Below are 24,033 nucleotides of genomic sequence, written 5' to 3'. Positions count from 1 at the left end.
ATGTGACTTTTCTTTGAATAATCATGTCTAGAATTGAGCATATTTCTCATAGTTCCATCTTTGCCAGATCACAGATGCAAAGAATATAAGGTTGCAAGAGATAGCAGCTGTCGGATTTAAGTGATACATTGATAAGGAAGAAGAGATAACATCTGATGAAATAGAAAATGCTTGGAATATTCAGCAAGATTTAAAATTTCCATAACTTTTGCTTTTAACACTATAATCAGTTCATATAGATCAGGCATGAAGAGCTTCCTCATTCTTATGTAGATTGCACATGTGTTCGGCATGATGCCCTTAATGTTTGCATTTAACAATATAATCCATTTATTTAGATTGGGCATGAACAGATTCTCCATTGTGAAGTAGATTATACATGTGATAGGCACAATGCCCTTAAAATAGGGATGGTCCATTTTTATGGGCTTTTGAGAGCTAGCCTTTGGGCACCCCTTTGTGCCTGCAGCAAGAAGATGTAAAATAAAATGGCTGTTTGCCACTGCTGCTAGAATTGAAAAAAAAAAGTGATATTCAGGATAGTTTAAATTGGAGGAACTTTGAAGTCACTCCACTATTTATCCTTGAAGATGATGAGGAAGAAGGATGATTCTTCTCAATTTTTGGAAGCTTGTGCAACAACTTAGGAGTGTCATCTTCACACACCCACTTCCTTAGTACAATGTCAGTGGTAGTATGTATGTGGAGAAACTCACATTCCAAAGAGTTTAAGGTAAGCAGTGGTCCTCTGAAAGACCTTTGAGGGCTTCAGGTTGGCTATATGTGTTTTAGATTCAGGATCCTTATTTCTCTTTTTGTGGTTGTTGATTTACTTGGTATTCATCCTGCCTGCATAATCATAGAAATAATAGAAGGTGGTTCTGTTCTGTAGTAACAATACATCTTTCTGTTAGCAGCTCCAGCCAGCCTAGCAGGAGCTGCAAAGGAGACCAACTTGAATCCAGCAGTCCGCCATCTTCTCCTGGTGTGAGTTATCTGCAGCTCGGCAATTCCTCCATTGGTCTGTCTCCTTCCAGGCTCTCTTCTGTCTCAGGGGTATCTGCCACCTCTCTCCTTCCAGGCCCCCTCCCTGTAGGGTGCGTGTCTCCTTTCTCTACTAATGCTTCTCTTCAAGAAGAAGTAACCCTAGCAGGAACTTTCATGCATCAGTATTGGTTATCTTTGCCCAAACTTGTTGCTCTTTAGGGCATAGGTTATGGCATTGTAAACGAAGAAACAAACACTTCTATATGCTGATAGGTCCAGGTGCTTGATGTTTCAAAGTGAAATATTCAACTTGGCTAACTGTGTTAGATGTTAACACATACAATTTATATTTTTCCATCCTGAATGGCATTACCCAGAGTGTAAAAAACCTTAGTTAGTAGATCATGAGAGTCTAGGTAGTTATTTCAGTACTTTTTTTTTTTTAAAGTAACCACTTCACATCTAAGCCAGGAAGAATAAAGCAGTGTTTCTTCAGATCTTTAAAAAAAAGAAAAAAGCCCAAGCTAACTACACAGAGAGAACCAAAGCTAATACAAAGTTACGGGGCCATGGCCAGGGGGAAGGGAGCAGTTGTGACTCAGAGTATATAGTTCAACGACCTGCCAGGTATGTATGAAACAATTCCCACTGCTCGCCCTGCAGCCAAATCTGTTAGTTAGGGAAAGCGGAGCAGCCTCTTGCTGAATGCCCTGAATGGGCGATGGTAATCATTAACTCCATTTGCCTTAACTTAAGGAAAAAGAGCCATCAGCTCATTGGGTGTGTTTAATAACGCTGCTTTGTTTTGCTGCTCTATCTCTTTGCAAACCTAATCAAAGAGAAGGCAAAGCTGGGGTGGGTGGGGCATGCACTTTTGTTGTCACTGGACAGCGTTGATTGATTTCTTCAGCTTCTCTTTTCCCCTTCCTGTTCCACTCTTTGCATTTCATTTATCTTCTGGCTTTAACAATAAAGGGGTGATACTTTGGGGAGGGGCTTTCAAGGTGTAGGATCGTTGTTCTTTTTTTATAATATTTTATTAGTTTTCTATATTCACAATTCATAGGTGCTTGGTAAACAACGTGTTGTCTGGGTCTATTTGTTTTACTTAGTAATACATGTTAAAGTAAGGTGTAGGATCATTTTTTTTTTTTTTTTTTGATATGTAAAAGCAGAAAGATGCTGCCTGTGGACTGATTCAAGGAAAAGGGACACAATTGGGCCAGATAATCTTATAGTATATTCTAAATAATAATCCTTGGGTTGTAGGATGCAAGATGATCAAGTTCTAAGATTTTGCTAGCTGGTTTTGGACGTTTTCAGGAAAAGAAAGTAATTTAATTTGTTCTTCCTGTGTGTCTCTTTCCCCCCAGACCAAGTTCTCTTCCAGAGTCACACCCGGATCTCCTGATGCCCCTTCTGAAACAACCCAACCCCCTGGTGCTCCATACCTTCCAACAGATGTCCCATGTAGTGAAGCTTTGCTTCCACCAGGCTCCCCTGATGGGTCTGATAAATCCTCCAGAAGTCCTCTGGTAGACTCTGTCAGTCACGTTCAGTTTGCAGATTCCCCTGTAACCATTGCAGATACCTGGCCTCCAGGATCCCCTGTTAAGACTGCTCCAGGACAGTCCTTGCTTTCAGACTTGGCAGAGGTTCCTGCAAGACACCCTGAGGTCCCTCTTGTCCCTGAGCATACTGCCAGTTTGATCCATTCGCCCATCGAATATAATCTGCAGTCTCGCCAATGTCTTACGGGAGTCTCGGAATCCCCTGGCTCCCCTAGCATTCTTTCAAAATGCCATGTTTGTTCTGATCAGCCTCCAGGGTCCCCTTCATGCATACCAGACACCCTACTCAACAGGGAAAAAGATTATCTCAAAAACCAAGCACACATTCTTCCTCTTGAGGACAAGGCTCCCCTGCTAACTCAGCGGCGTGCTTCAGAGGGGGTGGTGCAACCACAGGGTAAAAAAATGACTAGGGAAGAACTAGGCGGCTCCTTAGCTGCACTGCCAAGAGAGAAGGACCCATCAGTAGTGCAGACTTTAGGAGGAGAGTCTAGTTGGAGTCTGTCACAGTCATTTGAATGGTCATTCCCTAATCAGGGACTGGAGTTGGGTGGGAAGAGATTACTATCTCCTCTCAACTCTCCCATTCAGGAACACGATGATGACAACCTCTTGGAAGCAGAATTGGGCGGAGAGATCCCTCCCCTTCAAGGATCATATCAAGAGGCAGGTTCAGAGGGACAAATTGGGAAGGAAGAGGTGACTGAGGCTAGTGAGCCCAGTGGCAATAAGGAATCTGAAAGGAACTGGAAGAAGATTGAGGGGCAGCTAGAAACCGAATCTACTCTTGAGTTGTCAGCACCTGGTGGTCCCTCTGTTCAGAGAAAGATTGGTAGCCCTAATCTAAAGGACCCAGTGGTGGCTGAAGAGGTTACTTTGCAAGAGGATCATGATGACTTCCTCCAGTTTCCCCCAAACCACGAGGAAGAGGCTCTACGAGCAATGGAGCCATTACCAAGTGTAGAGCAAAGTGCTCCTCCTGCAGAGCCTTGCATCTTGTTCTCAGAAGGTGTCCAGGTGCAGACTGCTGATACCTGTCAGGAAGAATGTGATGCCCTGGGTATGGCACAGGAAGCCAAGATGGGTAACTCTGACCTACTGGGTGGAGTTGAACCTAATCCTAATTCACATTGGCTAGATGAGCTTCTGGCATCTCCTCCACCTAGCGCTGATGATACAAAGAGAAATACACCCCAGGTGGAAGACCCCACAGGACCACAGGTAAAAACATTGTACTCAGTATTAATTTTATGGAAGGCAGTATTCTATTCAAAAAGAATTGTGACAAGAAAATCTTACTGGCATCAAATTTCCTGTGCACCTAAGAACGTGGCATATAAGGCGTTAAATGGACACGAGCATGTTTAGATGAGTAAACATTCCTGCCCAGTTAGATGACTGAGCCAGGGCTTGTCTTTAAGAACAGCAGGCTGCCTTTTTTAAAGTAAGCTACAAAGTAGTTAAACTGGTTGGGTGGCTGCAGAATGTACAAGAGCAGAGACTGAGCCAAAAGGTGCTGCCATATGAGATAATCCTCCAGTCATCTGGGTGAAGTTAACTTTCCTCTTCCCAGACCCAGTTCTCTTTGTGCATCAAAGATACTCTTGGTTGTTGGACCTCTTGGTTATTAAGAAGTTACTGTTTGGATCCATTACAGTCTTGTCCAAAAGTGAATGTAATTCTTAGTTAACAAGATTTAAGTTATATACAGTACATCAATTACTGAGCGCAATTTGATTTCATTAAGGTCCCATGGATGCCATTCTGAAAGAATGAAAAATCAAGTGGGCTGATAGATTTAGGACTTCAGTAATTTCCAGTGGAAATTAACCTTCCAATTGGAAATTTTGATTGGGCTATATAAACTCCTCTATACTTTCCTCACCTTTCTTGCCATAATATCTGAATTATTTCTTAAAGGAGATTGTTTATTTTTATTGGCATATTTCATCTTTACAATTTTTTTTATACTTCAGAGTGCTTTTCTGTTTCAGAACATGAGCCTTAGTAGTATCTTTGATATTTGTAATATATTGCATCTATGCATGATTGGATATAGCTTTCAAACCTATCGATGCATGTCTAATGGTAAATAGGATTGTAATACATGAATCACATGTACAGATAATATCTTATTGTGGGAAATGGCTCCCATTAACAAACAGTTCATGCATAGCTTGGGAATGTAGAAAGCTACTGTGAAAAGTCAGAGCCCCTTTGTCCATCTAGTTCAGTATTGTCTCATCAGTACTTTTGGATTTTTCACAACTGGGGCTAATTTTTATTTCTAATCTTTACTTCTGGATCAAACGTTTAAGGTTTTACCGAACATTTATATGTTAGACTGTCCTAGCTGTTGATCCTGATTCCCTAGTTGAAAGTCAGTGGTCCATACACAAAGTAGAGAATTTGTAATTGTCATTATGTTGAACTATAACTCTTGAGCAGCCCCAGTAACATTGCCCATTATGAAATTGCTGGGTGTTATAGTTCAGCAATATTTGGAGAACCACACATTTTTACCTCTTTAATATCTGAATGATTTAAAAATGGTTGCCAAAGGACTTTTCTAGCTCCAAGTAGTTCTCAACTTAAAACTGCTCGTTTAGTGGCCATTCACCGTTACAACAGCACAGAAAAAAATGACTTGATCGGTTTTCACACGACTGTTGCAGCATCCCCATGGTCACATGATCAAAATTCAGGTGTTTGGCAACTGGTTCCTATTTATGACTGTTGCACGGGTTCCGGGGTCACGTGATTCCCCTTTTGCGACCTTCTGATCACCTTCTGACAAGCAAAGTCAATGGGGAAGCCAGATTCACTTAACAACCATGTTATTAACGGTTGCAGTGATTCACTTAACAGCTGTGACAAGAAAGATCACAAAATGGGGCAAAACTCGCTTGCTTAGCAATAGAAATTTTGGGCTCAGTTGTGGTCGTAAGTCGAGGACTACTTGCATACAAGGCTGAAACTAGGATCTTTTGTGTTTAAAATATGGACTTTTGCTAAAATATTTTGATTTTTTTTTAAAGTAAAATATGAATGGTTCCTAGGTTATTTTTCTTCACTTTGTTTAATGTGTACTTCTTGTGATTCACATCCCTCTAATTTATTATCCCAACCCTTTGTCCATAACAATCTCATTCAATTTTCCCATTTGCCTTGGTTTTTTTTTTCTTTTTCTCTTTTTTATTTTTTAGGATCTTCTGGGATGGTCACGGAAGGACCTTCATAGCGAGTTTGGCATTGTAGGTGCTGATCATTCTAATACCTTTGGCTTGGGCTGGACTGCCGATGTAACCAAAGTGAAATGGCTCGGAGAAACAGAACAGGATCGAGAGTTTGGCACTGGCTTACAGGACTGGCCAAACTCATACACTGTTGGTAATGCCAAAGGTCAGGATATGGAATTTGGTACCAGCCAGCAAGAATGGGCAGGAGGATCAGCCAGTCCAGGGCAGGAAGAGTGGCTTGCTTCTTATGGTAGCCATTGTGCTGATCATCCAACCGAGGAATCAGATTGGAGCAGCACATACAGCATCAGTGCTGCTGAGGGTCAGGACGCAGAACCCTACGTGAGGAAGCCGGGCTGGCCAAAACTCTGCAGTGCTGGCAGTGATCAACAGAGCAGTGAGTTTGTTGCAGTTGAGAAGACAGATTGGAACAGCCAATATCATGATGATGATGCTGAAACAACTGCCTGGCCCAAATATATGGAAAATATCAGTTGTCCAGAATCAGATGTCAGCCCCGAATCAGCAAAGCTGCCTAGCGAATGCACTATTGAGAGCCAGCTGGAAACAGAGCTCAGTGTCAAACATTCAGATGACAGCACCCCAGTTTCTGTGTTCAGTGCCAGCCATTTAGTCTGGCCTAGTGAATCTGATTCTGGCAGTGGTACCAGTCAACTACAAAGAGAGTTCAGTGCTCATCAAGTGGAACAGTCTAGTGAACCTCAGAACAATCCAGAATCTCAGCTTAGTTTTCAGCAGGACTCAAGACCAGATACATATGGCTTTGATGATGGCAGCTATCCAGAGTCTAAATTGAATGTCAAACAGTCTGACTGGCCTAGTAGGTGTGAAACAGGAATTGCTCAAAACCAAGATGATGAGTTCAGTGCTGATAAACCTGACGAAGTCAAAGAATATGATGGTGAAATAGGTTGTAGTATTGAAAAAGACAATGGCATCAAAGGCAGTAACTCTCAAATGGAGGTGGACAATCAACAATTCTATGCTCAAAGACCAATCTGGTCTGATGAATATAGCCTGAATAAATTTGAACCACAAGAAGATTGTTTTGCTCCTGGTAGAGGAGATTGGATCAAAGACTCTAATTTCTCAGAAACTGAACAGAACGATACTACCAGACAGGATCTAATACCTGGATTTGGCTCACTGGGTTTGTCTGATCAAAAAGTCACAGTCAATTTAGAGGAATCAGTTGACAACCTAATACATCAGGCTGGGAATTTAATGAATTTGTCCATGGATGAACCCCGAGGAATTGGAGAAGGTGAATCTGAATGCATTCAACATCTTGACATTGGGGATTTGGCTATCTCCAGTGATTTAAAAGTTGAGAGCTTAGAAGCTTATAAAAAACCTGTGGAGAAGCAGCTTGACTGGGACCTTCCTTTTGGCATGGAAACTTCATCTGCCACATCAAATACAAGATCGGTGAATGCAGGAGGCAGAGAACCTGATGTTGGACAAGCAGATTTAATTAACGATATGGATGTATCTGACACTAAAAAGGCAGATGTATCTGATTTGAGGCCTAAGGCTTTGGATGGGACTGAAGTGGTATATAGGGATGAGAGCCATCACTTGGAGATTACTGGCTTAGAAGATGATGTGATGCAGCATCAAGGAGCAACACCAGTATCTGGAGAGAGGTAAAGACTGTTACAGTTATTTGATAGCTGAGATGCAAAGAAGGAAAGGATGGACTAACACAAGGAATTAAAGTAGAAATTAATTTTGCTCTTGCATTTATTTGTTAATCAGTTATGGTAAATGATGAGTAATTGCTCATATCTTGTATTTGGCTGTGCTTCCTTTCATCCCTGCAAATTACCAGTTATTAGTGTATGCAGTGCTATATAGTTCCTTGTAATGTAGACTTGATGAAGTATGTTGCAACTTGGTCTGAAAGTCAGACAGCGTTGGAAGAATCCAAATCTGCAATGCCCAGATTGCAGTTCTGTGGAAACACAGTTCAGTTCACACTTAAGATGGTTGCTATTTTAGTTCTAGTCTTGTCTAAAACAGCCTACCCCAACTGGACAAAAGATGTGTAATTTCAATTTCCAGAATTCTCAGTAAGGCTGTGATGAATTGAAACTCTAGAAATTGAAGGCCACATCTTTGATTAATGTGTAGGCTGAGGAATGCTGTTTTAAGCCAAGTGGGAAATAACTTGTATTTTTCACTTATTGTCAAACTACAACTGCTAGCTAGGGTCATTGGGAACTGATGTTTAAAATCATATATATATATATATATATATATATCCATAAATTGTCTATTAAATAATAAAACAAGGAGATTTAAGAGTGATTGGATAACCACAAGGGGAAAGCTAATCTATATCCTCTTTGTTAATGTGGAGAGAGGCAAGCATAGAGAAATAATGGTATCTAATGAGTCTTGAAGCTGTGTTTTCTGGCATTCTATGTAATCTGGCCAAAAGCCCCAATTGTAGATTTAGTAGTTATGGTTAATATTTCTCTGATTTTCTACTTGAGAAAATGTAGCAGGATACCAACTTTGCTGCAAAATGAATACACAGATGTCAGTTTGAGTTGCTCCAAACGTAAATGTAAATGTAAAGTTAGTCTTGGGTTTTCTGCAAGAGCTGTTCTATATGATCAGTAGTTCATGCATTGTACTATTTGGTCTTGGGTAGCTGCCATATTCAGCAAAAGGGATGGCAAAGGGACTTAAATTCCATTCAGTGTTGAGTTTAGCTGTCTGTATCTGCAAGGTCTAGTCTTTTTTGCACAATATCAGCCAACTCTTTCTCTCTGAAGGTGATCTCTCCTGTCTCATTCTTGTATTCTCTGAGGTGAATGCAAGATAATATCCATTTTTTCCTACAATGTATTCTTGTTCATTCTTATCTCTTCTCAGCATATTTTACCTACAATAAGACCCACATCTCACCTTGATCTTGCTGATATTTTTCCATTTTCCACAATGCTTGAATTTTGATTCTTAAAGTTGATGGATCATAGTTCAAAAGCAATATTAATCAGTAATTTCTGGCTAATAGTGTCAAATTTCTTCTGCATTCTACTAGCAAATGCATAAATTCTTCTCAAAATGTATAAGGTATTAGTAACACCTAGGAATCTCAGAATCCATTCTCTTAAGCAGATCATGACATTATTTCTTTTTAATACATATATTTTGACTATTATTGACTTGCCTATTTTCCTGATCATAGATCTTCTTACATGACAGCTTCTCAGTGATTAGTTTCATTAGCACCCTTCCTCACATTCCAGTTTTGATCTACTGCTACTTAGGCTACTTGGCATGAAATGTCACACAGCTTCCAGTAAAAAAATGTATAATGTAATGTTGCGAGACTGATGACAACAAGCAGTGCTTTGCAAGGACTCATAGCTAACATAAATGTTCATTGAGCCGTATCCTGATATGACCTTAATATATCTTTCCTATTGAACCCTTTCGACCTCGATAGAGGCTGAAGATTTAGAACAGCTGTGGAGTAATGTTGCAGTAGGAATTTCTCACCTATCCTGAGGAGTTGTTCATTTTATATTTAGTAGATTGTTCTGCGGTAACACATCCAAAGGAAGAAATAATCTGGGTGGTAAGAAATAACGGAACAGTTTTGTCTTTTGCCAAAGTAGTGGAACAGAACTACCCTATGGAGATTCTCAATTCTGGGACCATGACTGTTGCTTTTACTGAAGAAATAACATTTCTGAAAACAAGTTAGCTTGACAGGAATGCAGAATTATAGCCCGCTATTTTTATCTCTGTCATTCTCTTTTTCTCAGTCTTGCACTGACATTGGGCCCATTTTCTGCTTGCATACTGTATGCAACATTCGTGTTTATATCCCATTTTCTGTGACTTATCATCAATTTTTCTCTGTATCCTACTGTTAGAGGAATTCATCTCATTGCATGGAATAAGGCATATAGATTCTTGGCTTATTCTTCCATAATGCCCTCACTGCTTGACATCATGAAAGGAAGAACATATAAGAAAGTGCTTCTGCATAATTTTATAAAGAAATCTACATAGCAGTAAAAATGCAGCACATTTCTCGATGTCATCAAATCATGTTCTCCATGTATTTCTAGATATTGGAGAGGAAAAGTTAATCAATTTTAAATAGTTGAAAATTGCCACCATGTAGTTCATGATACTTATGATGCTTAAAGATTTATTCAGGACAAGTACTGGCTGAGTTGGTTTGAATAGGTAGGGAAGAAGAAGCCTTCTGTATATTAAGGCCATCCGGCTGCTCTTTCCAACTCAAGTCTGGATTGGTAAGATATTTTCAAATTGTGCGATAACCCTATATTGAAGGGTATATTTTGGCAGCTTAATTTAAACATGCCAAGGTTCACTCTATTAATTATGTCAGTCCTCCCCTCTCAATCACCCTCCAGATTGTATTTCCAAGAAATCATAACCAGTTTTTCCTGTCTTATTAACAGGTTGCGTTTACTGTTGCATATACATAATACAATCTTAACAGTTAAAGGAAAACTGCTCAAGAGGAAATTATTTTCAGAATAAAAAGATTGAGGGAAGCGAGTAAGGGAGAAGAGAAAGACTTAATTCTAATCTGCCAAAAAACTGTTTTCCCTATCCTTGAGACTTTTTAGGAGAGTGATGCCCAATTTTGTATAATGAGATTAAGAGCATAATAACCTTCAGCAAGAGAATCCTGAACTACTTTACATATTATGCCAAATTTAATGTGGCATACCTGGAATCAGATGGGCTTTCAGTTTGTTATTAGACCTGCTGTTAGAGGAGTATTATGGCAAACACTATATAGAGAATAGAATCAATTAGCCATCAGACAATGGATACATTTTTATTTTATTTTTTTAAAAGATGGCTGCCCATCTTAAATAACTCTGAGCAGCTCACAAGAAGTGTGAGCTGCTCAGAGTTATTTAAGAGTTTAAGAGTTTTATATTGTAAGACTCCATAAAATGTCTTACAAGCATAGGACACAAAGAATCTTCCATAAGTAGAGAATACAACTTCTGATACAGAATTGTAGTGCTAACCTCAAGGTAAAAGGTAAAGGTTTCCCTGTCAATTGAGTCTGACTCTAGAGCATGGTGCTTATCTCTGTTTCTTGGCTGAGGGAGCCAGCATTGTCTGAATACTATTTCCACGGTCATGTGGCCAGCATGGCTATATGCCAGGGGTAGGCAACCTTGGCTCTTTTATGACTCGTGGACTGCAACTCCCAGAATTCCTGAGCCAGCCATGCTGAGGGAAAAGGGAGAGGTTTCCAAGCTAAGCCATGCTGGCTCAGGAATTCTGGGAGTTGAAGTCCACAAGTCATAAAAGAGCCAAGGATGCCTACCCCTGCTATATGCTAAAGGCGCACAGAACACCTGTTTATCTACTTGCACATGTTCATGGTACCTGTTTATTTACTTGCGCATGTTCATGCATTCAAGTTACTAGGTGGACAGTGCTAACTACAGTTGTATAAATTGCTGTACATGTTGAAAATCTCTTTTTTTGGTGTTTGGACCTTTAAAACCCTCAGAGTCTTCAAAAACTTTTCATGGTTAAAGGTGATAGTAATTTATTCAATATAAAAAAAAATTCTCTGGAAAAAAAATCCTTGTCTTTCATTTTTCTTCCTTTTCATCTTTAAGATTTGTTCAGTCTGACTTCCATTTTCCACATTATTACAACATCTGACTAAAAAAAATTCTAAACTTCATAGACAACTTAAAGTGTAGGAATATATCTGCACTGCAAACTTTATTCTAACTCCTTAATTAAGGCTTATTGAATTCTGCCTTTTGTTTAAATATAACATTCCTAACCCAGGGGTAGGCAACCTTATTTCCTGAGCCAGCCATGCTGGCTCAGGAATTCTGGGAGTTGAAGTCCACGAGTCATAAAAGAGCCAAGGTTGCCTACCGCTGCCCTAACCATTGTCATTTTCACTTTCTCCTCGCCTAGAATGGGCCTGAATATTGTATGCTATCACCATTAGACCAGTGGTTCTTATAATTGGCCATTTGGAAGTCCAGTAAAGTTGAAGACTTTAGGATTGCAGCCCCATTGAATAGTGTGGGGACTTAATTCTGTGCTTGGTACAGAGTATCTGTATCTATTGTTTGACTGTTCTGGAAAAAAAAAAGTCAAGAAGACTTTAAGCCAGCATATTGCAAGCTTGTGAGTTACAAACTACATACAAAGGGGGTTGATATTGTAATTATAGTTCACTGTGGAAGTCACACTTCTAAAGTCACTATTATATTTCGCTTGAGGGTAAAATGAAGTATAAAATTTTATTTTCTTCTGCTTTCTGTGTAATATTTAGTTGTCTTGGATTTTTTAAATCTTATCTGCATGTTTGAAGTGGTACAGCCTTATAAAAGATTTGTGATTTTTGTAATGATTCATATTCAATATGCTTATACTGCTTTTGTTATTGATAAGCGTATGTTTGAATCCTCTCTTGTCCACTTCAGTATATCTCTTTATTATATCTGGAAAGTCCTCCCTCTCGCTTTGACTGTGCAGCTTAGTCGTACAAAACATTTTTTTTTTTAAAAGGGAGTAGTTTAATTTGGGGCTCGTTGATGGCAGAGAAGCAAGTACAGCAAACTAAAAGAAATGAAACCTTGTTAAGAATTCTATTTTGTCTCTTTATCTCAAACTCAAGCAGAAAATGCCACAGTCAGCGCCTGTCCAGTCCCAGCTGCCTGTTGGAAGGAATGGTTTCCAGAAGTGCCAACAGACCAGAGGCCCAGCAGAAGAGGCCTGCCTCTTTCCATAGCTGCCATTCGGAAGAAAAAAGGAAACTGAATAACTTGCCCAGTGAGCTGGTGCCGGCAGCTGACAAGATTAGGCCATCTCCATTCCCACTGGAGGATGTAGGAGAGGTCTTATCTGACACGGATGGTGGCATCAGCCAGCCGAACAGTGGAAATTGGAGGCAGCATCCTGAAGAGCAAAGTGAAAGTGAAGCCACACAACCCATTTCCCAGGACGATTTGGAGGGAGCTGAAGCATTAACAAGAGAAAATTTCACCTTCTTGGAGGCAAGTACTACCAGGAGTGGCTACTTGAAAGATAAGAAGGCTCTAGTAATTTAGTAATTAAATCCTAAATAACACCATCTTACAAATATGTCCTGTTTTGACTTCTTTATGCTTGCAGGATACGGATGTTCTTGATAATAGTGCACATCGGGACCGTGCAAATTTGGGGCGCAAGCGGGGTCATCGAGCCCCAATCACCCGAGCAGGAGGTACTGTGTTAGAGAATGATAGGAACAGCTGGATGTTCAGAGATTCTACAGGTAAAATGCCACCAGGCTGATCTGGGGATGAATTACTGATTTTCCGTATCAGTGTTATGTCTATACGCTTGGCTTGGTTCTGTCATTTGTGTGCAGCATGTTCCTTGAAGCTATTGTGTATGTTAATGTCAGCCTCGTGAGAGAGTCCAGAAAAGGAGCACATCAAGAAGTACTAGCCCTTTCTTTATTTTAAGGATTCTTTAACATAATCTTGCAAATCTGAAAGTACATCTCTTTCACTCCCCCCCCCCCCGCTTTTACAGTTCAAGAAACTAGAAAGGTGCCTTTTGAGATGTTTGCCACACCTGCATTCCTTCTGTGGGCTTGACTACCTTGTTAAATGACCTTTGCCTAGCATGCAGCTCTTCCTCTTGACTCCCAAGATCATTCCCACTTACAATTACAGTTACCTGTTAGTTATGGATTTACCTGTTTCCAAAAGAAGGCACCACCTATACCAGTGGTGGTGAACCTGTGGCACGCGTGCCAGAGGCGGCACGCGTAGCCCTCTCTGTGGGCATGCGCCATCGCCCCAGCACACATCTCTAAAAGTTCGCCATCACTGGCCTAAGGTTAGCCAGCCTGGAGCCGCCATTGGGGAGCCCACCATCCCACCTGCCAGAGATCCCCTGGATCTCCGTCAACCCTGCCCAGCTCCCACAGGTGTCCCTCCCCATAAACAACATCGAGGTGGCTAGGCCCATCCCGGCCATGCCCACCCAATCTGCCATGACTACTGCAGCCACACCCATCCAGTGGCCACGCCCATCCAGTCTGCCAAGCCCACTGTAGCTCCGCCCACCGAGTGGGCCACACCCATCCGGCACCCGGTGATACATAAGTGGGTTTTGGGTTGCAGTTTGGGCATTCAGTCTCTAAAAGGTTTGCTATCACTGACCTATACTTTGCCCTAAGTCAGGACTTACCAATCATAATGCATTAATAATGATTTACTGAAGTTCTGAAATCTGTTATTTTCCAGTGCCGTCGCTGTACTTGATATTTGAAGGAGTCCATGAAGGCAGGTCTCTTGCCTAATGATCTAGAAGTAGTCAATAAATAAATAAATAAATAAATAAATAAATAAATAAATGCAATCTAAAAATAGAGGAGAATGGGAGGTGAGGGATAAAACTTGTCAGATGGCTGCCTTTGAGCCTTTATTGTAGGCTCCAAAATTTTTTCCAAGTTGTCTGCCATTATTTTGGTTTTATGGTTTGTTGTGCATTAATTTTTCTGGATTTTTCTCTTCTCGCCCCTCCCCAGAGCCCCAATTAGTTTCTGCAGTCTCTGATGAAGAGGTCCACGAGGAGACAAAGAGCAAGAAGTCACGAAGCTCTCCATTGTCCAAGGGGGTAAAGGTAGCCCTCTTCCCAGGCCTCAGTCCTTCAGCTTTGAAGGTAAGATGTAAAGGAAGTTGGGGATAAAACAGAAGAAATTAGAATATATTGTCAGATTGGTTTATGGAAACTGGATTGTTAAGATCATCCCAAGGTGAAATCAAGTTTGTTTGTGGGATTGGGAGATTAAGGTGTAACAGGGACCCAAGCCTCTGATCTCCTAAGCCTGTTAAGGTGTAATGAAAGTAAGAGGAGGATAATGAAGAGGAAGTATGGGATAGCTTATTAGCAAAGACTTGGAGCTTTGCTAGGGCCGGCTTGTAATTCTTTTGCTCTTGATCCCTAGGCTAAATTGCGAGGGAGAAACCGCTCAGCTGAGGAAGGGGAACCCCAAGGAGAAGCAAAGGAGGCTGCTGTACAGCGTTCTAAATCATGCAAGATGGGCAGCGCTAGTGGGAAGCCTCTGGTGCTGCCACCCAAGCCAGAGAAATCCTCAGGGTAGGTATGGTTGTACAGGAAGAGGGGCTGGAAAATTGCAGGTAAAGGAATCCTGGAGGCTATAGAAGCACATTTGGCTTCAGTATTCTAGGATCCATCATCATCATCATCATCATCATTATCATCATCTTGGAAGGGACTTTGGAGGTCATCTAGTCCAATCCCCTGCTCAGGCGGGAAAACCCTATACCATTTCGGACAAATGGCTGTCCAGTTTCTTCTTAAAGACTTCCAGTGTTGGCGCATTCACCACTTCTGGAGGCACTGGTTCCACTGGTTAATTGTTCTAACTGTCAGGAAGTTTCTCCTTAGTTCTAGGTTGCTTCTCTCCTTGATTAGTTTCCATCCATTGCTTCTTGTCCTGCCTTCAGCCGCTTTGTGTGATAGCAGGTGGTTAACATAGGACTCTACCAGGCATGAAAATCTTTAGATTTCACCCTAGGGTAAGACTTGAGCTTATGAGTCAGTGCCAGCCCTACTCCAACGGCAAATTCCTTCTGCAAAGCGGATCTTTTTGAACCTATTTTTGAGAACTACTGATGATAAGGGTATCATATTAACTTGGAATCTCTGTGGTATTTGTGAGCCATGTGGGTTTTCAGGAACTTTTTCTTATAGTTTCTTAGCTCAGTCCCTGCAAAAATTTGAATACGTTCATTCTGGAATTCTTTGCTTAAGCTTTGCAATGTTTTGTTGTTAGTTTAAGGCCAGCACCACCTCAGAAGCATATTCATAGTGGTGCAATGTGTCAATAATGTCATATTTCTAGGAATATTGTTAATTTTTGTCCTGAGTTTGAGGGCCCAAGCCTTCTGGAAGAAAAATTAGCTTTGGATAATGATGATTTAACTTATCTATACTCTGGTTCTAGTTTATCCTGCTCTGGTTCTATATGGAATGTCACAATGAAATGCACTGAGCAACCTGGAAAAAAAGTGGTCTTTAGAAACTTAGATTGAGAAGGCTTCTAGTGTGAATCCTGGCTGACAGATGGCCACTGTGCAGAATGAAAGACTGGCGAATGGACCAGACCTTTGAATTTGTCCGAAGACGTTGGGAGATCACCCACAAGTGCTTTGAATGGCAGTTTCCCTGAGAAGACTGTAAAACAGCAGTCTTCTATAGGTTTAAGTGCCAGGAGTTGAAGGAGACAGAGAGATTTGGAATATTCCTTATTTTTGTTGTAAGATTTGAAAAACAAGTATATAATCAAATAATATGCTCATGGGGAACAACTGAAATGGAACGAAATCCCTGTTAAGAACTGAGGCTTGCTGAAAGTTGCAGATGGATACCAGAAGGAACTAAAAGACCAGGCAGAAAAGAGGTAAAATGACTAAACTGGCTATAACATTTTCTTATCATAATATTTTTTTACATGGGCTGAAATATTAATTAACATCTTTTAGAAGACAAGGAGAAAAAAAAATAAACTTTTACCTGACATAGACATTATAGAGTTTGAGGGTATGGAAGACCACAAAATTCACATGAGCAAAATGGGAAAACAAAAGAGAAATCAAGAAAAGAATCTGGATATGGAACAGCCACAATAAGAAATTCTGGACAATGCCTCTTTATGGGAAGAAAAGGATCTTTTCGGGAACATTTGCAATAAGAAATCCTTTGCCTCTCTATGGGATTTACAAAGTAGGCTGGTGAAAACTTGGAAGACTTCTTTTAAATTCTAGAGAATGATGAAAGATTAAATCCTGCAATGCCATAGGAATGATTTAAAGATTGTGCAGAGCAAAAAGAAAGAATATAAACGTAGACTATTGGACCAGAGATAATCATCACATTCATCGTAATCTTGTCAAAATACAATCATATACTAGGAAATAGCAATCATATTGTTAAAAATAGTATTTTCTGCATTGACATTAATTGTATAACAATCAAAACATTTACTAATCCGCTATTTGCACAATTTTGGAAAATGAAAACCTACCATCAGACCAGATTATAATTTTGAAAATCCTAGATTGTGCAGAAATGGACAGATTAACGTTGGAAATGAAGGAGAAAGAAGATTCAATCTTTTATAAAACCTGGGGAAAATTTTATCAGTGGGTTGAAACACCTTAGAATAAGACGAGATTTTAGAGCTTTATTATATTAAGTATTAAGGTTGATGATTGGAAATAGTTGTTATGCTATCAACTATGTTAATTATTTAAAGGAATATTAGTGTTTTACCAAATGTCAGTTGTAACTATACTGATTTATTCTTATAAATGTCTAGTATTATATAAACAATAATACTCAATATGAAGACCCGGACAACTGCTTGTTCGCTGAATTACGTATTTACTGTAGTTATCCATACGCTGTCCCCTTTATCCCGATTTTCCTGTACCTGCACCGACCCCACCTTTTTCCTACCCATATAAAATCTAATAAAATATATATATATATTTTAAAAAAAACATTTATTAATCCGCTATAGATCTTCCTCATATAATCCACATTTTCTCACATTTCCAACTTTCTAATCTCTGTTTCTGTCAGCTAACCATTGGTAAAACAACTCCCATGTCATACAGTATTCAGTTTCTTCTTTTTCTTTAATTTTTAATGTTAATCTATCCATTTCTGCACACTCTAGTATTTTTTTAATTATATTTCCCTCTGTAGGGGTTTCTTCATTTTTCCAGTGTTGTGCATACACTATCCTAGCTGGTGTTAATATATATGTAAAACTGAATATGTAATACCTTTATTAAGAATACTGAGAGGAGCTCTGTGGCAGAAGAGAACCTCTGAGAAAGTTCAGATGGAGAATGTCATTCTAAAAAATACATATATTCCTATTGGGCAATCCTCTCCGTATTCTTTGGTTGTCAGAGAGCACAAGGAAGATTGAGTGTGTTTTCCTGTCTAGGAGCATTTCTCACTAACTGCCACTATCCAATATGGGTGCTGGCAGAAAGCTGCCAGATTAAATAGCACTACCAACTCCTTTGTTGCCTCAGCAACAGAAAAGAAAGCCCAGAGGGAAAGAGGCAAAGAACATTTCCTTTTATCTAGCTTATTGGCAGAAGAGACCTGTCCTTCCACTGTCAGTTCTCCAACCTCGCAGAGTGACCCCATACAGTGATGGGAGCAAAGGAACCATTTTTCTCCTCCTCCTTCCCTTTCTCTTACCCTGCTTCTCAAGTACCAGGCAAGAGGGGAGTTGGGTGAGAAGAGAACCATGTTCCCTTTTTCTCTGCTTTTCTTGCCTTGAGGGAAGAAGGCTGAAGTAAATCTTCTGATGTCATTTTGTTGGTCCTGTGGACTATTCAGAGAACTGGCATCAAAAAAGCTGTTCACACCGACTCTTTCTCTTACTGTTCTCCCACCACCCATGCTGAAATACCTCTTGGGCTTCAGTTTTCAGGGATTAAGCTTTGAATAGAAAACATGGATCCGCCCAATCATTTCCAGTGCTGCACCTTCCTGTGATAAGTTTTCCACACTGCACTCATCCATTAGAAAATATTTTTTTTGTAAGTTATAAGCCTTTGAGAGGCCTGTCACTATCTTTAGCATAGTACCAAAGTTCAGGATTTAGGGATTTGCCATTTGGACAGTCCTTCTGTTGAAAATCCAACGCTGTTGTGAAATCTGTAGTGCGTAACAATGGTGATTCCAGATTACTTGTTGCATAGCACAAATCTAATCCTTTAAAATTATTTTTCTTATTTTCCAGAATCTAGCAGCCATTTTGCTTTATAAGCTTGTCTTTCATTGATCTATTTCCATCTACCTTTCCCTTCTAAACTTTATCTAATGATTCTCCTTTTCCAGTTTTTATACTTCCTGTCACGTGTTCTAGGAGGGGAAAATGACAGAACTGTTGTCATTTTACTGATCCATTGGTGAACCAATGAAACAAAGCAAATAAATAAATAAATTAGAGACTCACCATTTTGCAAGCCCACTGACCAAACCAAACAGCAAATATAAAAACACTAATCCAGCAAAGGAAGGCACTTTCAGGAGGGAGCTGTCAAGTAAGCAGCTCAGGATGAAATAGGCATAGTGAGCAGAATCAGTGTCTGCAGGGAGGTTGGTGTTTCTGCTGTAGCAAAATTAAAGGGATGGCATTTATCCACAGTGAACTAAAGCAAAGCAGGCTGATAACTCAACTGCACGTCTTTCAGGAGAAATCAGAAAACATGCTTTTGATGCAGAGAAAGATGAGTCAGGCAGTTTTTGCCTTTATGGAGAGCTGGTTGAGGTTGATTTGGTTTGTTTCTGTCCTTGCGAAGTAGTATGTGGGCCACTAATGTGCAGAACCATAATAGTGTTTGAGGTACCAGTCTAGAAACCAGGATAATGTAAGTTCTAGTCAAGCCTTGGGCACAAAGCCAGTGTATCACCATTCTCTTCAGCTCTAGCAAGGAGGCAATGGCAAACCACTCCCGAAAACCCTTGGCAAGAAAACTGCAAGAATTTGTCCAGGCAATTGGCAGGAGTCAAATTGATTGAAGGCACAAAAAACAAATGTGCAGATATGCAGAGGAGCCCTCAAAGGGCGTGTTCGGTTTCTTCGTTGTCTGCCTTTCAGAAGGTCGATTGCTTTAGAGAGCATTCACAAATCTAGTTTTTTATTAAGTTGTTGCTTTGATTTATTTTATTGATTTCTGTTTGTGGTTTGTATTATTATACTGGGCTTTATTATAAGTCCGTTCAGTATGCTTTAGTAAACAAAGGTAGAAAACAAATAAATATAACTGTTAACATATTTTTGTTCAGTCTATATTGGAATGTCTGCATAATTGACATACTGAATGCTCTTTCTAGAGGTTCTCCTTGGCTACTTGGTCAACATTTAAAAACTATTTATTTTCTGAAGAGAGGAGAGGGGTAGGGTAGAGTGGATTGGAGGGTCCATTTGTGCATTTATGTTGGGTGAAAAGGAAAATCTACACATGCTCAAGCTTGCTTCCAAACCATAAAATCATTTTTCGTATTGTATACCACAGAGCCACACTATTACTTTTGTGTTTGTTTTTATTTTCCATCAATAACGGAAGAGAAAAATATAATAACCAAGAGAAAAAAAAAGGAATAAAGGAGAGAGCAAAATGAAAAAAACTGGAAAATAGATTGAAAATTATAATTAAAATTAACATATAACTAAACCAGGTGTGAGAACCAGTTTGGTCTAGTCTAGTGGTTAAGGCTAGAGACTGGGAGACGGTGACTTCTAGTTCCACCTTAGGCACAAAGCCACCCGGGAGACCTTGGACCAGTCACTTCCTCTCAGCCCAAGAAGGAGGCAGCGACAATCTTTCTTGGCAAGATTTTTCAGATTTCAGAAAACTCTTGCCAAGAAAACTGTAGGGACTTGTCCAGTCAGTCTCTTGAGAATCACACACGAATGAACAGAAAGGGAGGAGGGAAGCAAATATACTGTATGACAGTGTTTAAGTCCTAAACAAATTAATTTTAATCAAGTGGTATCGTCTATCCAGGATTTTAAGTCAGATAAGATAACCTTTATTGTCATTTTTATACTGTGGGCACGATGGCACACATCAAAAATGAAATTTAGTTGCCCGCTCTCAAAGTGAAACACATACATGACACACACCTAAACATACTATGAACAACATACGTATAGACCCATATCCCTACATATACGTAGCAAATAAATATTAAATATTTTGATTCCATCTTGAATATATAACGCAGTGATTCTCAACCTGTAGGTCGGGACCCCATTTGGGGTCGAACGACCATTTCACGGGGGTCACCAAACAACGCAGTCCGCCATTTTTTCCCCCTTTTCCTTAGCTGTGCTACTCCCTTTTATTCTATTCGCTTTTGAAAGCCAATAGAATAGACTCTCTTGAATAGAGTCTAATTCTATTGGCTTTCAAAAGCCAATAGAAATTGTCCAGGCTGTCTCTGCCCTGCTGAGCCCGCCAAAAGTCCCATTCTGCAAACGGTGCTGTACCAGTTGAGTAGTCCTTGACTTACGACCAGTTGAGTAGTCCTCAACTTATGACCGGTTGGGGGTCGCGGTATTAAAAAGGTTGAGAACCACTGATGGAAGGAGGAAGCTTGAGAGTTCGCAAGGTTAATGCTGTATGGAATGAAACTCTGGCTGAATCTGGATGTTCTGCTTTGGATACCACGAAGCCTCCTCCCAGAAGGTAACAAGGAAAACAGGTCGTGAAGAGGATGTGTAGTGTGTAGATGGCATAGAATCTTTTCACCAGAGTAAAAGAATCTCTTTAGCTGCTGCCCAGGAAACAAGTTCTTCATTTTTTGATGGGCTCCAAAGTTTTAGAATATAATTCAACATTACATTCATATCTTGGCCCTTATATTTTCCATTCTTATTTTTTTAACTATTTTCTGATTTTCAGATCAGAAACCTCTTCACCCAACTGGCTGCAGGTTCTGAAGCTGAAAAAGAAGAAGAGTTGAGATCCAGCCAACCTTCAGGCAAGTATCTTGTCTTGGGAGGAGATTTGAATCTAGCTTCCCTTGAATCTGGCAATTTGAGCCTGCAGTTGTGCAGTGGAATCATTAAATATGCTCCATACTGCACACTTGGGCATTTTGGTTCTGCAGCTGCAAATAATGTTTGTGGAATTTGGCAGCTGGGCCAGGGTTCCCACAACGAAGTGCTTATGGCTGCTCAAAGACCTGGAATTGCTGTCCCTAAGAAAGATCAGGCACTAAAACTCCCAACATTCTTCATAGCTGACAAGTTTGGAAGAATATAAGAGTATCTGTTAGATTTCTGAATTGTCGTTATCCATAAATCCTAAATTTATCTCTTCCATGTGCTTCATCACATTCTGACTTGAGATACATTTGCAGTGTCAAAAGATTTTCATTAGCATTCCATAGTTGAGATTACAGTTTGGTTTTTTTAATGAATTGATTCTGGGGGAATATTTGCATCCTCTGATACAATGTAGCAATGTGAATTGAGTTAATTTCTTTGAAGATCAGAGATAACTTTCTGGGCAAAACTTTGCACTGTCTATATTCTCCTTTGGCTTTTACTAAAACAGTGCTATGAGATTGGGCTTCCCATATATTTCTCTCAACTTTTTGTTCCGATGGAAGCCCAGCATTACTAGAGGACAGATTTTTTTTCTTAGAATTGCTTGAACGGGGGGGGGGGGGGGAGGAGGGGGGAGACTACACTAATATATTATTTTGGATGCATTGCAGCTGAGCCTAAAATGGCACTCTTGCATCCTAAATAGATATATTATTCTCCGGATTCATTATGTTCTTTCTCTTACTTGTTTGAGTCTCTGCAGTTAGGCAAAATGGAATAGCCTAAGTTTTTCTTTTACCAGCAGCCAGATATCAGTATCCATATTTTAACAGAATTGAGCCATGGTGACATTTACAGACCCTCTTTGTGATTTTTCTGTGTGAATAGCCTGGGTAAAAAAAACAATCCGGGAGCTCATCATATGATGTGACCCAAAGGAAACGTGCTTGGAAATAGTTTTGCAAGAATCAGCATTCTGCTGGTTTATGCAGTTATTATATTATCATTCCCTACCATAGAAATGCATGAATAATGTCCCCCAGTGCAGAGTGGCCTGATAAATCACCTGATAAATGTACTTTACTTGCCCTTCTTTGATAGACTCGCTTTTAACTGAATTTTCATGCTAGTGCTTTGTCCAGTTAAGTCAGTTCCTGCCAAAGCACCCATGTAATAGTAGTAGTAGTAATAGTAGCAATAACAGGAATAAAATATTATCAAATTCCCACTGAATCTTGAATGAGAATGCCAAGAGCTCACAAGATGCCATAATTTCAGTTAGAGCTAATTGGTCTTGTGCTAAAATATTTTGAGGTGATGTTTGGGTAGCAGAATCTGAAAAAGTCACTAGCCCTTGATTTAAACCAGTGTTTCTCAACCTTGACAATTTTAAGGCATGTGGACTTCAACTCCCAGAATTCCACAGCCAGCAATGCTGGCTGTGGAATTCTGGGAGTTGAAGTCCACATGTCTTAAAATTGTCAAGGTTGAGAAACACTGGTTTTAAACTATTTTGTTGCAGAGTCTTTTTCCATAGAAGCCCTTGTCCCAAATGTACTGCACAGGGGATCGGACACAATGCATAACTGAAAAGAGTTGAAGAAAAGTCACCTTGCTACATAACAATTAAATTGTTCCAAGGACTGTGCTTGTTTGCAGGGGAGACTAAACATTTGCCCGTGAATTAGACTCGAGTGACTAATCCCAATTGTGTAGGAGGGATCGAGTGCTTCAGCAGAGGGTCCTGCCAATTTTTGTAATTCTTGTCATTTTTTCTGTTGTTGTTGTTGCAGATATGCTGTCCTACTTCTGGGGCCTTAAACAGCAGATGTTCCGGTCAGCATTTTATGGGTTAGAGGCGGAGTTCCCATCTGACATCTTGGAGGGATTTGGGGGAGGGAAGGGATTTGTGGGAAGAGGGAGGACGAAGCACATTTATGCACTTTGTATCACATTCACTCACTCATGCATACGGCGGTCAATTCTCTTTGCCATTATATTTCCCATTTCTTCTCCACCCCCCCCTCTTGTGCTCCATATAATTTTATGAATTTTTTTTTTTTTTTGTAATCAACATGCTTGGCACTAGCCCCTTTTCTTTCACACTAAGATAGGGAGGCAAGACAAGAAAGTGAGGCTTTCGCTCTCTCTCTGCTGCCATATATTGCATTTCAGACAAAGAGGGAAGGATTGTTTCCCCCTCAGTCACTTGAAACAAATAAATAAAGGTTTTATGGCTACGAAGGCCCTGCTGTCGTATTTGCTTAAATGTAATCCTTTGATCTGTTTCCAGAGCCAACCTTGTTACTTGGCAACATAGTCTAGAGCAGTGATGGCGAACCTTTTAGAGACTGAGTGCCCAAACTGCAACCCAAAACCCACTTATGCATCATCTGGTGCCGGGTGGGTGTGGCCCATTGGCTGGGCATGGCTGCGGTGGTAACTGGGTGGGACTAAAAAGTTTGATCAATCAATTCCAACTTTGCAAGATTTTTTTTTCCTGCGAGAAGTTGAAATTGACTGATTGATTGAACCTTTTTTTTTGTACACGGCGGTGGAG

The 24,033-nt window shown here is 40.1% G+C and overlaps 1 protein-coding gene across 10 annotated transcripts in view; it reads left to right on the top strand.

Moving 5' to 3' along the window:
* TNKS1BP1 (tankyrase 1 binding protein 1) overlaps positions 1-23,717 on the top strand; it is a 33,933-nt gene extending 10,216 nt beyond the window's left edge. For 3 of the 10 annotated variants that reach the window (XM_039341164.1, XM_039341168.1, XM_039341169.1), the window contains exons 4-11: positions 915-987; positions 2,361-3,779; positions 5,765-7,464; positions 12,483-12,861; positions 12,980-13,121; positions 14,388-14,521; positions 14,808-14,959; positions 15,831-17,021. In XM_039341164.1, coding sequence (XP_039197098.1) covers positions 915-987; positions 2,361-3,779; positions 5,765-7,464; positions 12,483-12,861; positions 12,980-13,121; positions 14,388-14,521; positions 14,808-14,959; positions 15,831-15,918 — 4,087 coding nt within the window. In that variant the 3' untranslated portion in view covers positions 15,919-17,021. Of the gene's footprint in view, positions 1-914; positions 1,057-2,360; positions 3,780-5,764; positions 7,465-12,482; positions 12,862-12,979; positions 13,122-14,387; positions 14,522-14,807; positions 14,960-15,830; positions 17,022-21,324; positions 21,404-23,266 lie in introns of those variants that run through there. The other 7 variants (XM_039341167.1, XM_039341170.1, XM_039341165.1 and 4 more) reach the window with 7 other exon arrangements.
* The last annotated feature ends 316 nt before the right edge of the window (positions 23,718-24,033 follow it).

The sequence above is a fragment of the Crotalus tigris genome, unplaced genomic scaffold (genome assembly GCF_016545835.1).
Source record: "Crotalus tigris isolate CLP2741 ecotype Arizona unplaced genomic scaffold, ASM1654583v1 scf7180000017764.6130737, whole genome shotgun sequence".
NCBI classification, from domain to species: Eukaryota; Metazoa; Chordata; class Lepidosauria; order Squamata; family Viperidae; genus Crotalus; species Crotalus tigris.
Note: the sequence above shows the minus strand (reverse complement) of the source record. Positions and strands in the feature narration are given on the sequence as shown.